Source organism: Salarias fasciatus, chromosome 16 (assembly GCF_902148845.1).
Source record: "Salarias fasciatus chromosome 16, fSalaFa1.1, whole genome shotgun sequence".
Lineage (NCBI taxonomy): Eukaryota > Metazoa > Chordata > Actinopteri > Blenniiformes > Blenniidae > Salarias > Salarias fasciatus.
Genome location: NC_043760.1, coordinates 16,892,361 through 16,906,195, shown reverse-complemented (window position 1 = coordinate 16,906,195; position 13,835 = coordinate 16,892,361). Strand labels below are relative to the sequence as shown.

At 40.3% G+C, this 13,835-nt stretch overlaps 2 protein-coding genes across 18 annotated transcripts in view; both read left to right on the top strand.

Moving 5' to 3' along the window:
* stxbp5l (syntaxin binding protein 5L) overlaps positions 1-5,235 on the top strand; it is a 167,095-nt gene extending 161,860 nt beyond the window's left edge. For all 16 annotated transcript variants that reach the window (XM_030112289.1, XM_030112286.1, XM_030112284.1 and 13 more), the window contains 4 exons: positions 807-972; positions 1,679-1,790; positions 1,932-2,152; positions 2,783-5,235. In XM_030112289.1, coding sequence (XP_029968149.1) covers positions 807-972; positions 1,679-1,790; positions 1,932-2,152; positions 2,783-2,824 — 541 coding nt within the window. In that variant the 3' untranslated portion in view covers positions 2,825-5,235. The remainder of the gene's footprint in view (positions 1-806; positions 973-1,678; positions 1,791-1,931; positions 2,153-2,782) is intronic.
* A 1,338-nt stretch (positions 5,236-6,573) lies between these two features.
* poglut2 (protein O-glucosyltransferase 2) lies at positions 6,574-13,508 on the top strand. 2 transcript variants are annotated; one of them, XM_030112291.1, is made up of 10 exons: positions 6,574-6,922; positions 8,753-8,958; positions 9,049-9,254; positions 11,424-11,501; positions 11,686-11,858; positions 11,981-12,218; positions 12,542-12,751; positions 12,862-12,951; positions 13,029-13,133; positions 13,374-13,508. In XM_030112291.1, the coding sequence occupies exons 1-10, from the start codon at positions 6,729-6,731 to the stop codon at positions 13,389-13,391; spliced, it is 1,518 nt and encodes a 505-aa protein (XP_029968151.1). In that variant the 5' UTR covers positions 6,574-6,728; the 3' UTR covers positions 13,392-13,508. The 2 variants fall into 2 exon arrangements, with proteins under 2 accessions (XP_029968151.1, XP_029968150.1); XM_030112290.1 differs by having other exon boundaries at positions 13,029-13,142.
* The last annotated feature ends 327 nt before the right edge of the window (positions 13,509-13,835 follow it).

Genomic DNA, 13,835 nt, shown 5'->3' with positions numbered 1-13,835 from the left:
GGCAATCAATTCTCAGCCTGCGCATTTGTGGAAGTGTCCTTGGGCAAGGCACTGAGCCTCAAGGTGCTTTAAACTAGCGGTGTGGAACAAACACCGCAGGCCTACATTGACTGAAATGACTGGTCCAGACGACTTCAACAATTTTCCTCTTAAAGCTCTAAAAATGTGCCTTATTATGCTTACCATTGTTACTTTGTGACGTTCACAGGCCTGCGTGTGTATGGTTAAATGTAGCCGACCATGAAAAGCTCACTCAGGCTGCTGATGAGTTCAAAAAAGAGAAACAAGGAGAAGTATTTTCTGGAGCCCATTTAACTTGCTGTGAATTCATACAGTAATTTGTGATTCTAGAGTATTATTGCAATTTTTTTTTCTTTTTTCTTTTTTTTTTTTAATTCTAAGCTGCCAAAGATTGACATTTAGCTGGCTGCACAGTCCTCACCTGTTTTTAATACCCAAACCAGTCGATCATTAGAGCTAGATCAGTCACAGTGTCTTTGCTATGTGTTTTTTTTAATACACAGCAAAGCACATGTAATATTGTTGTACTGCATTGATGTAGACTGAACGACTGCACAACTGCCTGCTTTGTGTGATCACAGTCACCTGGAAAAAAATTTTGATTTTGTTTTACCTCAAAGATGTTTTACCTCTGGTTTTACGAAGCACAGAACACTATAAACTGCTGTAATTCTGCTTTCTGTCAAATGACAACACAATCAGCTGATATCAAAAATGGGAGAAAGGCGTGTGTGGTGCTCTTCTTTTGTCTAACCCATCTTTCGCTCGTCTCGTTCTGCCTGCAGTTTGCCGAGTTTAAGACCGCTGATGGATGTCAATTACCTGCCTCTGACAGACATGCGCATTGCCAGAACCTTTTGCTTCACCAACGGGGGGCAGGCACTATATCTCAGCTCCCCCACAGAGATCCAGAGAATCACATACAGTCAGGAGATGTGTGACAACCTGCAGGTTAGCACTGCGTGCATGCCTGCGTGTTTCTGTATCTGTGCATGCACAAATCCTGTTTTGTCTACCTGTTTATAATGTGCTGCATTTCTTGACAGTTGCTTTGTTTTTAGGAATAGCGTCCATGCATGTATTGATTTAGAGATAAATCTCTTCTCTGTTTTGCATTTCTATGTACGTAGAAGGAGAAAAATGGTCTGACTGACAGTTTGAATTATCTGGTGGTTTGGTTGTGACTTCATAAAAAGTATGTGTGCAGTAAATAAGCAGAATCCATTATAGCCGCCCTTGATGAAGCCCGGAGCTGACAGGAGCCATTGAAGTGAAATGTCACACTTGTCATATGTGGCATGACTTCCAGTGGGCTGCATATTGCATATGGGTTAACACTGTGTGTGTGTGTGTGTATGTGTGTGTACTCACAGGCCTATTCATTCTCAAACACGGTTGTTCTTTGGAGTCATCCCTGCACTGTCACGCATAATGAATGAGTGGTTCTGCAGGAATGTGATGCTGCCATAGTGCCCTCTACAGGCAACACTGGTTGTATATTAGTGTGCACAATAATGGGATGCAGATGTGCACTGAGGCAGTTTCCAATAGGTCCTATCATTGAAAATGCATTTCACACTTTCCTCCTCCCTCTCTGGTCATCAAGCCAAGTTTGGAAAGCATTTATATAAAACTTTTCTCTCTTCCTTCATTGCAGGAAATGCTGGGGGAGTTGTTTACGCCTATTGAAACGCCTGAAGCCCAGAACAGAGGATTTTTAAAGGGATTCTTTGGAGGAAATGCTCATACCTTCGACAGAGAGGAGCTCTGTGCGTTTATTATTTTTATTTTCCTTCCCAGTAGAAAGTATTCAATCACGGCATGTGTCAAAGCTCCTGAGAGATTCCAAATGAGATAAAGCTTCTTCTTCTTCTTTTTTTTTTTTTCTTTTAACCTGATGCTGTTGACAGTTGGCGAGGCAGCAGCTGGGAAGGCTTCTCGGAGTCTGGCGCAGCACATCCCCGGGCAAGGCGGCGTGGAGGGCATGAAGGTGGCAGCTAGTGGGGTGGTGGGGGAGCTGGCACGGGCCCGCATTGCTCTGGATGAGAGAGGCCAGAGGCTGGGGGAGCTGGAGGAGCGGACCGCCCTCATGATGACCAGCGCAGAAACCTTCTCCAAACATGCTCACGAGGTTAACGGCATTTATTAAACTTTCACACTTCAGTTATATTCTCATGGATCTTCCATCAAACTAGTTTTTTCTTCTTCATGTCAGCATGAAAACAACAAATTTTCTGTTCAGGTCATATGTAAACCAACAGACAGTAACATACTTCTAAGTGATTTATTTTCCTTTCAGCACTATTGCTGAAATATTTATTTAAAAAAATGTGTGACATGTTAAGAAATGTGATAAATGTTTTGCACTATTTTTCCTTTAGACAACGTTTAGTTCTATTACTTATTGCAATGTGTGTAAGTGTCTCCCAGTGTACCAAAATGCAGGAAGTAAAACTGATGAAAAGGTTTAAAACAATGGCAAGTTTAATTGCAAGTAAGATGAGACGTATGAAATCTTGCAAGGTTCCTATTTAATCAGACATTTTGACATGCATTAATAAAAACAGTATCTTTTTTCATACAGATAAATGCTTCTTATGTAAAGCACTGCTATAAACAGATCTGTTATTATCTTACTGAAGTCAAAAAAGGTGCAAATTATTTAAAAAGGGAATGGTTGGTATAGAAAAGTGCTGTGTGAAGTTGCAGTAACGTGTTTTATTCCTCATCATTTATGATGTCTGGCTTTGTCTTTTTACAGCTGATGCTGAAGTGCAAGGACAAAAAGTGGTACCAGTTCTAATAGCAGAGCGGAGGGCCGGGAGCTGCCCTCGGGCTGCGGGGAACTTTATCGCCGCGACAGAACTTTCACTTTGAAAATGAAAGCGATTAAAAGAGGGACACGAGAGTGACTTTGTCTTAACTGCTTCTGGACCGGCTTCACACGGGGCATTCGTCACTTTGTCGAATGCCACAGACGTGCTTGTTCGCGATGGGGACAGAGAGACTGGTGGTATTAGAGAGGCTGTGTATGAAAGTGAAAACGTCTTGAGAGTTTCTGTGTGTGTGTGTGTGTGTGTGTGTGTGTGTGTGTGTGTGTGTGTGTGTGTGTGTGTGTGTGTGTGTGTGTGTGTGTGTGTGTGTGTGTGTGCGCGTGCGTGTGAGTGACTGTGAACTGGTGCGCTTGGGTTTTCAGGACCTTAACATGTAGATACTCAAACATAAAGAAACCAACAAGAAATGCATGAAACAACAATGGATGACTATTAAAATATACAACTGCCATATTAAAAAGCAGCATGCTACTTTAACAGGAGATTCAAAAATTAAATAAAAAAAATTTATTTACTATGTAAGCCAACAACAGAAACTATGAAAAACTTTATATTTTTTGAGATATTGACAAAATCTATATATAAAAAGGGAAATGTATACCTGCATTGCTATTAAGCCAAAACTTGTGTTACTTTCCCTTTTTCTTTTTTTTTCTTTTTTTTTTTTTCCACTTCTGGTTGATTTCGTTACTTTTGTCCTAGTCTCAGCAAATATTACTTGACACAATATAAATGCACATAGTTACCTTTATCTACACACACTTAGAATAATGCTAAAACTTTGTTCTTACTTCAATTACTCTGGGCTGCACCATGCAAATATAAGTCAGTAGTATTAACACTTAACTCTGCACAGTCTAAAGATCTGTCTTCACTTTTCAGCTGCTGCTACTTACGAAAGCGTTAAACAATGGTACGGGATATCTCGCTCCCCTGCTACAGTTGTATGAAAACACGGATGTGACATGAATGCAAAGGTTTAGAGAGATGAGAAGGTCTTCTGGATTACGTGTTTATATCTATAGTATGACACTATGTACTATTCACGTGCCATAAAAAATAAAAAAACTGGATGGATGGAGAAATCCACTCACGACCAACTAACAAAGAGCTAATACTGTATGTGGTAGTCATTGATGATAATAGATGGGTCGTAATAATAAGACACGCCACTGAGGGCATTTATCAGCATCAAACACATGAAAAAACTAAAAGTATGAGGGTGTTTTTGTTTACTTTTTTGATTGTCACTGGATCACCATTTGAGTCTTTCGCTGCCTTTGTCGGATGTATGAGTTGGAAGAAGTTCATGTGTGAAGAATAAGTGAGAGGGAGGCAAAGGGTGTCAGATGTTAAAACCCGACTTTCTTTTTCTCTACCAAAGCAATCAGAAATGAATGACACGCTCCCATCACTTTCCACCTCGGTCCTGTGGTTTCCAGCGTTAAAAAAAAAAAAAGTAGTTCTCTTTTCATAACGACTCAGAACGGGGCGTTAGTATCACATGTGCTCATACTCTGCCCACTCCCTCGTGAGGTGTCCATCAGTGAAGCGTTCCGGAGAAGTGGTGACAGTATTCTTTCTTTACTTTCAAGTGATGTTGAGATGTTGAGTCAGTGAAGAAACTATGTACATGTGTAAAACATTTGCAACAATTTCAACTGAAGGCGAATACGTTTTGTTTTTATTTTCAATATTGTTCTTGATGACTATGATATCCTTGTGTCGCAGTCCTATATTTGATGGTTATGGCCTCTTAACTGACGGCTCTTGTATTTTAAAATCAACAAATGTTTCATGATACATGGTTGTGTATCATATTGTGATTGTGTTGTATGTCAGTGAATAGAACGCAACACGGACAACAGCATTAAGTGAGGAGGATATTTTGTACTTGTGTATTTGTCTGTATTTTGAACTGATCTGAGAAAAAAAAAACTAATCAATCAGACGATTATGGATACCCATCTCTCTATCTCACGTTGAATTTTTCAGCACTTGAGCATCAAAACAAAGTAATGCGCTTTGGCATCACTCGCACATAGAATATGCACAGCGACACTCAAAGCCAATGATTTCAAGACAAAAACAAAACAAAAAAAAAAATGCAAGTGAGTCAAGTAGTTTCTGCCCGCCTTCTGTCAGGCTGCTGAAACATTCCTACAGCTTCAACACCTTTCAGGCCTATTTACTTCAACTACAGTTCAGGTGAAATCCTAAATCCCACGGCACAGGGATTCCACAAATTACAGAATTTGACTCGAAATGGTGTCCTAGTACATGTCAAAATTAATCGGCAAATACACATTTCTCTTCTATTTCTGTATCGTCAATGAGATTTGTGTTCAGTGCAGTTCTTTCAAAGGCAGAGAAAATACACTCAAAAAAAAAACAAAACAAAACCAAAATAAAGCTGAAAAAAAATCTGACTTCTGCTGACAGGGTGTTTTGTTAGTATGTTTTTGGTTAGTATGTTTTCAGTTTTTATATTAACTGTACAGTTCAATCTTGGGTGAAAGGTGAAAAAAAATTGTTGAAAGATATTCTTGGGATATTTTCTCTGTATATGTTGTACCTGTTCCTGCTGGTACTGTATCTGGTATTCTGGCTCTGTCTAAATCACTGGAACTATGTAGTTCTTCACACTGTAGTATGCTGAAGAAGCGTTTCTCTGGTTTTCTCAATGATGGCAGCAAAGTTTGTCTTATTTCAATGGATTCTACCACTTTTTGTTCTTCTTGATATTATACTAGTGTAATAGAAATTACTTGACAAAAAAAGATCTGAAAAATATGTTGATGCAAAAGCAAACTGAAATAAACATTGATTGATGTACACAGTTGAGAGAAGGTGTGTTTCATTCTGTATGTTGGATTTTATTAGCAAAACCATTTGAAAAGATTTTTATAGATCAACCATTAAATAGAATCAGATACGGGTCGTGCTTTTATTGTCATTTGAGTATCTAAATGTACTATTTGAATCTAAATTTATGTAACGTGCACACTTTGGTATAGACTTTGAAATTTAGGAAGCTGCAGGTTGAATATAACGATGCACTGCATTTATTACTGAAGACTCCATGGTGGATCAATGCCAGTCACGTATTGTGTTGAATTGAGTGACCACACTAAATTCCCTCGTCAGAAATATTGTGTATAGATGTGTAAACAGACTGGGGTTATCCAAACATTAAATTTTTAATCAGACTAAAGGAAGCAGTATCATGTACTCATCCGGACTTTGGAGGCTCTGGGGGCAGCGTTGATGGTCTATGAACAACGATGTTCTCATTTATTCTTGTCTGTGTTTGTTTTCATTATTTTTGTGTTCATTATTTTTCTATTCTTTTCTGTTGTTCTTTTTATTGACCCAAAAGTATGGAATAAAGACTTATTCATAAAAACAGGCGTTATTTTAATATATTTGCGCAGGATATAGTGATAAAGTCCTTTAAATTCCTATTTTGCCTGTTTATGTTTTCATTTGGTATCGTTAGTGTTGCTGACAATTTGAACTTCCCTCTGGATCAATAATGAATTTATGTGCAGTCACAATCACTGACTCTAAACTTCCAATCATATTTCATGTTAGATTCTTTCAGCCAATCAGATCGGTGTAGCTGAAATCTTGACCAATCAGATCCTGCCTTTCACCCTCTGATCCCGCCCCCTCCGTTCATTCACTGCACTGTGTTGAATTTGGGGAGTAGCTGAAGATGAACTCCGAACCGGCGGCGACGCCTTAACCAAGTTAAAGTATGCACACGGTGCCGCCGCTGTCTGCCTTCATTCCCCACGTTGCCCGCGGACGTTGCTGAAGCAGGAATGGGAAGTGTCTCCAGCGGCCCGGTGAGAGCAGCGTGAAGCCGCTATGTCCGCCGGGCGTTACTCCTGCTTGCTGCTGCCGCTCTGCGTGTCGGTGCTCGCACACCGTCAGCCGGGAGCTCCGGCGGCCTCGGTGCCCGCCGCTGACAACTCTTTGGTGTGGGGACCCGGGTTGGAGGCGAACATTGTCCTCCCGGTTCGCTTTTTCTACATCCAGGCGGTGGACGGCTCAGGGAAGAAGTGAGTATGTGGAGCCCGGGAGTGTCTGGGCGGCTCTCTGCTCTGCTCCGGCCCGGACACGCGCTACGACTGGACAACTAGTTACTGCACATCTGGAACTAGTTACTAGCAACTTTTCAGCCACATTGTGAGGCTGGCATCTGATTGAGAATACTTACATCAAATATCTACCTTTACAACAGATATCTCAGCAAACTAATGAAGCATATAAAGATTTCCTCTAGCAGTTTGTTCTGAAATAAATTTAGATATAACTTACAAACATTTAATATATTGTAAGCATATTGTAAATTGTACTTTACTATGATTTTCAGCCCAACATCGTGTGTTCAATGTTAATAAAACGTGAATGCAAAGACATTTAAACATTATTTAAAAAACAAAAAAAACTGCATCATCAATTATTTTTATTTGCAACCTTGAAGTATGAGGGCCTTAAAGATTAAACATGAATTAGCCCAACTCAGTTTATCCAGTGCTGTAAATCCAACCTCTTTTTAGAAAATCCTGAAAAGCTGGTTAACTGTATGAAAGGATAGAAAACACTTTAGGAACACTTTTGTAAAGCCATTTCCTGTGAAGAAAGCTTTTGACTGCAACTAAAGGTTTAAGTTAAAGTGTTTGTTAGTGAGCAGTTTTTATACTATTAGTTTATATTTGCAGGTTAATAATAAACCACTCTTGACAGTTATACAATGTACCATTGTAAAGAAGTTCTGGTGCTGAACTAGCATATATAAACACAAAAAATCATGCATATCAGTATTAAAACTCAACTATAATACAAAATAGCTACAAGTTGTACAAGTATTTCGAAATAGGTAACCTACCTTTTTTCACTTAGACACTCTTTCCCGTCAAACATGGTCTTTATTTGATTTTTTTCAGATTGTACATGTTACATAGTACATTTTGGGGAAAATCTCTTTATTTTCTACTGAAAATAAAGACATCAACCAAATTATCCAAGGAGCAAAAAAGTTGGTTTCAGTCTGAAAATTGCTAATGGATCAGAATATCCTGATGTGTAATGCAGCATTTTAACAGTACAGCAAAGTAATTGATAAACAGTACAGCGAAATGTAAACTAGCGATGATTTCCCGAAAGGTGTCTGTTTAGAACCATCATTGTTGCTTGGGCTACACAAAATATCGCATAAGATTATTATAACAGTGTTTGCACACATATTGTACAAATCATAAGCACAGAGCACAAGAAAGATGAAAATAGCAACATGCAGATCATGTACTTGAGTTTCTGTATTTATTGAAAATCATTTTGTCATCTCAATATTTGACAGCATTATCACATGTTGTTATCAGGACTGTTGGTGTGTGCGTGTTTGGGCCTGCAGATTGTGTGTGTGTACACATGATGGACAGCATAGTAAACAAACGGTCCACATGTGCTGTAGTATGGAAACTGAAATGTAAACCGAGATCGCAGACATTAAAATTTGTGCCGCGGGCAAAAACATGTTAGACAACCTCCAATGACCTCTTTCAGCTCTCAAACACCTCCATGGGTCCATTTAAGGTATCCTACTTTCTGCCGAGGTGTCACTTTCACACATGCTTTGGTTCACTCTCCCAGCTCCATTCATGCCTACTACAAAAACACGAGGCTGTTGTTGTCTGCTGGGACAGATTAGACACAATAACTAATCTGAGAAACAGTGAGTCACATCAGGAAACTACAGATTTCTCCTTTTAATCTATTTTTTTTTTCTCACCATCTTTATTTTACCAAGATGGCCCATGTTAATGAAAGCTGTTTGACGCCATGAATGAAATATCATTCTGAACAGCAATTCATTGTCTTTTCCTCAGTTTAACCACTTCACCAGGTGAGAAGACGTTTGAGGTGAAGATTGTTTCTCCATCAGAGCCCTTCACCAGGATATGGATCCAGGTCCTGGATCGTCAGGATGGGTCATTCCTGGTCCGCTACAGGATGTACGCCACCTACACTGACCTCCATATCCACGTGTTGCTCCAGGACAAACACGTTGCAAAGTCACCGTTCATCCTTAAAGGTACGAGATGTAGAGACCGAGTGTTCTGGATGGGACATGTTCAGTGTGGATAAATGATGAGGATGACAGGTTTACGTTGTTTCTCTGCAGGTCCGGTCTATCATGAGGGCTGTTTGTGTCCACAGCCAGTCGGTTCAGTGTGGGAGGCTCACATGCGTTGTCCTCAGTCATTCGCCCAGATTGACAGAGACCTGTCCCTGTACACAACCGTCGACCCTGATCTGAATGCGCAGGAGATACCGCAGCGCTTTGGGCAGCGACAGAGTCTCTGTCACTACACCGTCAAAGACAACAAGGTACTTCGCACAAAGGACATCAGAAAGAAACATAAAAGTCTTAGGTGTTAGGGAAAAGACAAGCACTAAATCATCTTCATTGTCTTTGAGGAAGGGATTCATCCAACCCTTGACCAACCAGCAATGGGAGTGCTGTCATGCCGACATACAATTAGGACTGCATTGTGAAGTCAGTGAGGAGAGCTTGAAGCCAGGTGCCACACCTGTAGCCGCAGTTTAAGGATAGAGCCTTCTCAAAATACCACTTTAATGTGGGTCCAGGTGCCTGTAATGGTGATATGTTTACAGCTCCAGTCACACAGTGCTAGCATTACCTGGGAACATCCTGAAGTTTATATATATATATATATATATATATATATATATATATATATATATATATATATATATATATATATATATATGTCAGTGATTTCACATTCCTGTTGGGATTATTTCAGCGTGACCTATGATCATGCAGTGGGAGGAAGTTTGACATTTTATGTGTTAAATCTTTTTTATTCTTTATACACATGCACCCATTTGTTCATCAAACTTTTATACATTCTGTCACTTTTCACCAAAAGCTATTTGTCATCTTTTTTCTGAAAGAGAATGTACATTAGCCCCGGCTCATTAAGTTATATAACAGTTGTCTTGAGCTCCATTAATCCACCCTAATACTGAAAGTCCCCCTGCCTCTCACTCCCCCGACACCTCATCGCCATTTGAGAAATAATAATATATAATTAGTCTTGAACCTATAATGTAGTCTAAACCCTCATCAAGCATAACATTCGGTGTCACCTTCAGACATGCTGTTCCTTCCCCCTCTTTGTCCTCACTCAGCTTTTCACCTGCCGAAAAGCTCATAAATTAGACTGGCTGGCTTGGCTTGGATCTTCCGCGGGGGTCACTCATGCAAGCTTTGGCGGCACTATCGCTGCGTTTGGGATCACACTCCTGTTGTCTGATGAATATCTGACCGATGGGATGGGCGTCAGCTCGGCTGAAAGCATTGTGCCATTGCAGTCTTGAATAAAGTCGGTATCTGCCCGGGTCGTGACATTTTCCATGTTTCATGTTTCTGTCTTTTGTCACACGTTTGGCTTCCTGTCAGTTTGTTGAAGGTTAATTTTTGGTCTCATCTGGTCTTGAAGTGGGATACCTTTTAGTCTTTTGGGATAGTCTTTGTGTTTCCTTTGGCAAATTTCCCAATGAATTGTGGATATTGGTTCACCTGTGTTCACCAGCCTGGCTGGCAACAATCTCACCAGTTGTTGTTGTTGTGAACTCAGATTACACAGCTAAAAGCCTCCAACCATTTTTCTGTTTTCAGTCTCAGTGACCTTTACAGAAGCTGTCCAGTGCTGTCTAAGTTTTATGCAATGTTTTTTGTCTGTTGTTCTCTTCCTTTTGGGTCATGGTGAAAATTAAAAAGACACGCATCGATGAAAGTAGAAGACAATGGCTTTGTGAATAAAGAAACCCTGAGCATAGCTGATCCTATCAGTGGTTGGCACATCTCAATGTGATATTAAACACTAGACCGCTGTGGTTTTGAAATATGAGCTCACCCTAACACCCTTTGAATTAAAACCTGTTCAAAGTTTAAGATCCCGTGTTGTTGAAAGAATGGTCGTTGTTATTTCGTCATGAAGCAGATGTATAGTAGGTGAAACACTGACTCTGTGTGTTTGAAGTAACTGTCTGAGATAATTCAACTTGATAAACTTCATGATGCCGTGAAGGCAGATCTGTGTCAAGCCTGGATGTACTGCTCTCTTGTGAGAATAATCTAGTTGGGTGAAGTTTTTGGCAGGTCTCCCACGATACACTGGAGCCAGGACCTGTAAAACCGTATCAACCTGGTTATGGATATAAATACCACAAATAAAAGTTGCTATGAATGTGCAAATTGCAGCTTAAACAAATGAAACTCCAATTAAAAAAAAAAAAAAATCTCCCCACAATTCCTCTCTACCAGCATACATTAGAGAATTTGATATTTTATTTTGTTATTTTGCTGTTTTGCCTTCATGGTACATTTCTCAGTGTATAATGTGTATAAAGACTACACTGTGCTATGATAGAGCTGGAAACTCTTAATTCTGTTCAAATCTGAGTGTGTATTTTTTCTAATAAAGTGTGATTTTTTTTTTTTTTTTTTTTTTTTTTTTACTTCTTTAGGTGTACGTTAAAACGTTTGGAGAGCATGTGGGCTTCAGAATCTTCATGGATGCCATTCTTCTGTCTCTCACCAGGAAGGTATGTTTCTCTTGTGCTGCACCTCTTTGTTTTCAACCAGTTGAATCAGTTACTGGGTGTTTTTCTTTCTGTAGTTTATTATGATGGATTTTATGCAAAACATGAACATTTGAAATTTTCACAAAGGTATGAATCTCCTCATTGACATTTGTCTTGAGCCCTTCTCTTCTGACTGTGTGTCCAGGTGCGGCTCCCTGACGTGGAGTTCTTCGTTAATCTGGGCGACTGGCCTTTAGAGAAGAGGAAGCCCACCGAGAAGCTCCACCCCATCTTCTCCTGGTGCGGCTCCAACAACACCAGAGATATTGTGATGCCCACCTATGACCTGACTGAGTCTGTCCTCGAGACCATGGGAAGGTACGTCTCCACAGCCATAACACACACAGAGCTGCAGGCGGACGCAGTTCACACAGTTCCCAGGAAAAACTTTTGGGGGGGAGAAAAAAAAAAAAAACTCACTGTGTCCATCCACCGAACAGAGTCAGCCTGGATATGATGTCTGTTCAAGCCAACACGGGGCCGCCGTGGGCAGAGAAAAACGCCACGGCCTTCTGGAGGGGGCGGGACAGTCGTCAGGAGCGTCTGGAGCTGGTCAAGCTGTCGAGGGCTCACCCGGACGTCATCGACGCCGCCTTCACCAACTTCTTCTTCTTCAAGCATGATGAGAGTCTGTACGGGCCGCTGGTCAAACACGTCTCCTTCTTTGATTTCTTTAAGGTGAAAGTTCATCATTTACGCTGTAATCTCGTGTGTCATCTAGAGAGAAATAGCAGCAGCATTCATTACAGCAAAATGAAAGGGACACTACTTTGGCAATTTTTCCCAAATTTGAACTCTGTGGTCAGAATCCAAGTATGTTACACTGCATGCTACCTGCTGTCTGACTACTTTAGACAAGTGAACTTTTTCAGTCACGTGCTGACACTTTGATAAACACTACAAAAAATGTCTTGCATAACCATATAAAGAACAGTGAATTCAGTTAAAAAAAAAAAAACAATGAGAAAGTAATTGAATATTCTGTCTCTGTCCACCATCAGTACAAGTACCAAATAAACATAGACGGCACGGTCGCAGCGTATCGCCTGCCTTACCTGTTGGCCGGGGACAGTGTGGTCTTCAAACAGGACTCTGGATATTATGAGCACTTCTACAAGGAGCTTCGACCCTGGGAGCACTACATCCCTGTGAGGGCGGACCTGGGAGACCTGCTGGAAAAGATCCAGTGGGCTCGAGACCATGACGACGAGGTCAGAGTGAAATGCTCCGTTCATTTTACGACTTCAATAAAACCAATCACGAGTTCTTGTCACTGTGCAGTAAATTCTCTCCTGTTTCTGCGACTGCTGCTGTCTTCCAGGCAAAGACAATCGCACTGGCCGGTCAGCGCTTTGCCCGCAGTCAACTCATGGGTGACAGCATATTTTGTTACTACTTCAAACTTTTCGAGGTAATGTTTCTTCATTCCCAGAGCTCCGACGTGTGTCAGGAATGGAATACTTTCTCACGGCATTGTTCCTCTTGTAGGCATACGCCAAACTCCAGGTGACCGAGCCAAAGATTCGCAAAGGCATGGAGCTGGTAGAGCAGCCTGCTGATGACCTGTTTCCTTGTGCCTGCCACAGGACAACGGCAAAGGAGGCCAGTCGCTTTACTTCAGAAACAAATTGCTTTCATTGTCAGAGCTGCAGTATATCAGTCAGTCTTCACTGGTTAGTTGAATGTAGCTGTAAACTCATTTTTTTGATTTGCTTTCCATTATGATAGAAGAATAAAAATACATTGTTTCTTTAGAACAGAGTCAGTGGTGTGTGTGTGCAGTGCCACTGTGTTCTGACTTTACCATGCTTACGTTTTGTTTTTGTTTTTCAGGTGAAGGATGAGCTGTGAGAACCTGTTAGCCACAGAGCCCCAACTCATATTTGATATACAGCCTTTTTTTCCTGAAATTGTGACTTGATTGTATAACTTTGACATTTTCATTTGTAATAAAAATATATATATTTTTTTTGTTTTTTATGTCGTTGTCTTTTTTCTCTCTCACTGTCCTAAGCGTTAGTGTGGTAAGCCATGGGAAGGAATCTTCTGAGGGGAAAATAGGAAGACTTGTTTTGCATTATTATTCCTCAAGGATCCTAACAGCTGCAATAAACAATATCTTATGAAAATGTTGAAAAAAGTAAAAATGTAATGAAGTCCACAACACTGGATTAATAGGTTTGATAAAATCGTTTATTCTTCTTTTCATTCCTCTATTATGATTGATGGAATGTGCAGCCTTTTTTTTTTTGTTTTTGTGGGTTTTTTTTTTTTTTTGCTTTAATTTTATATAAT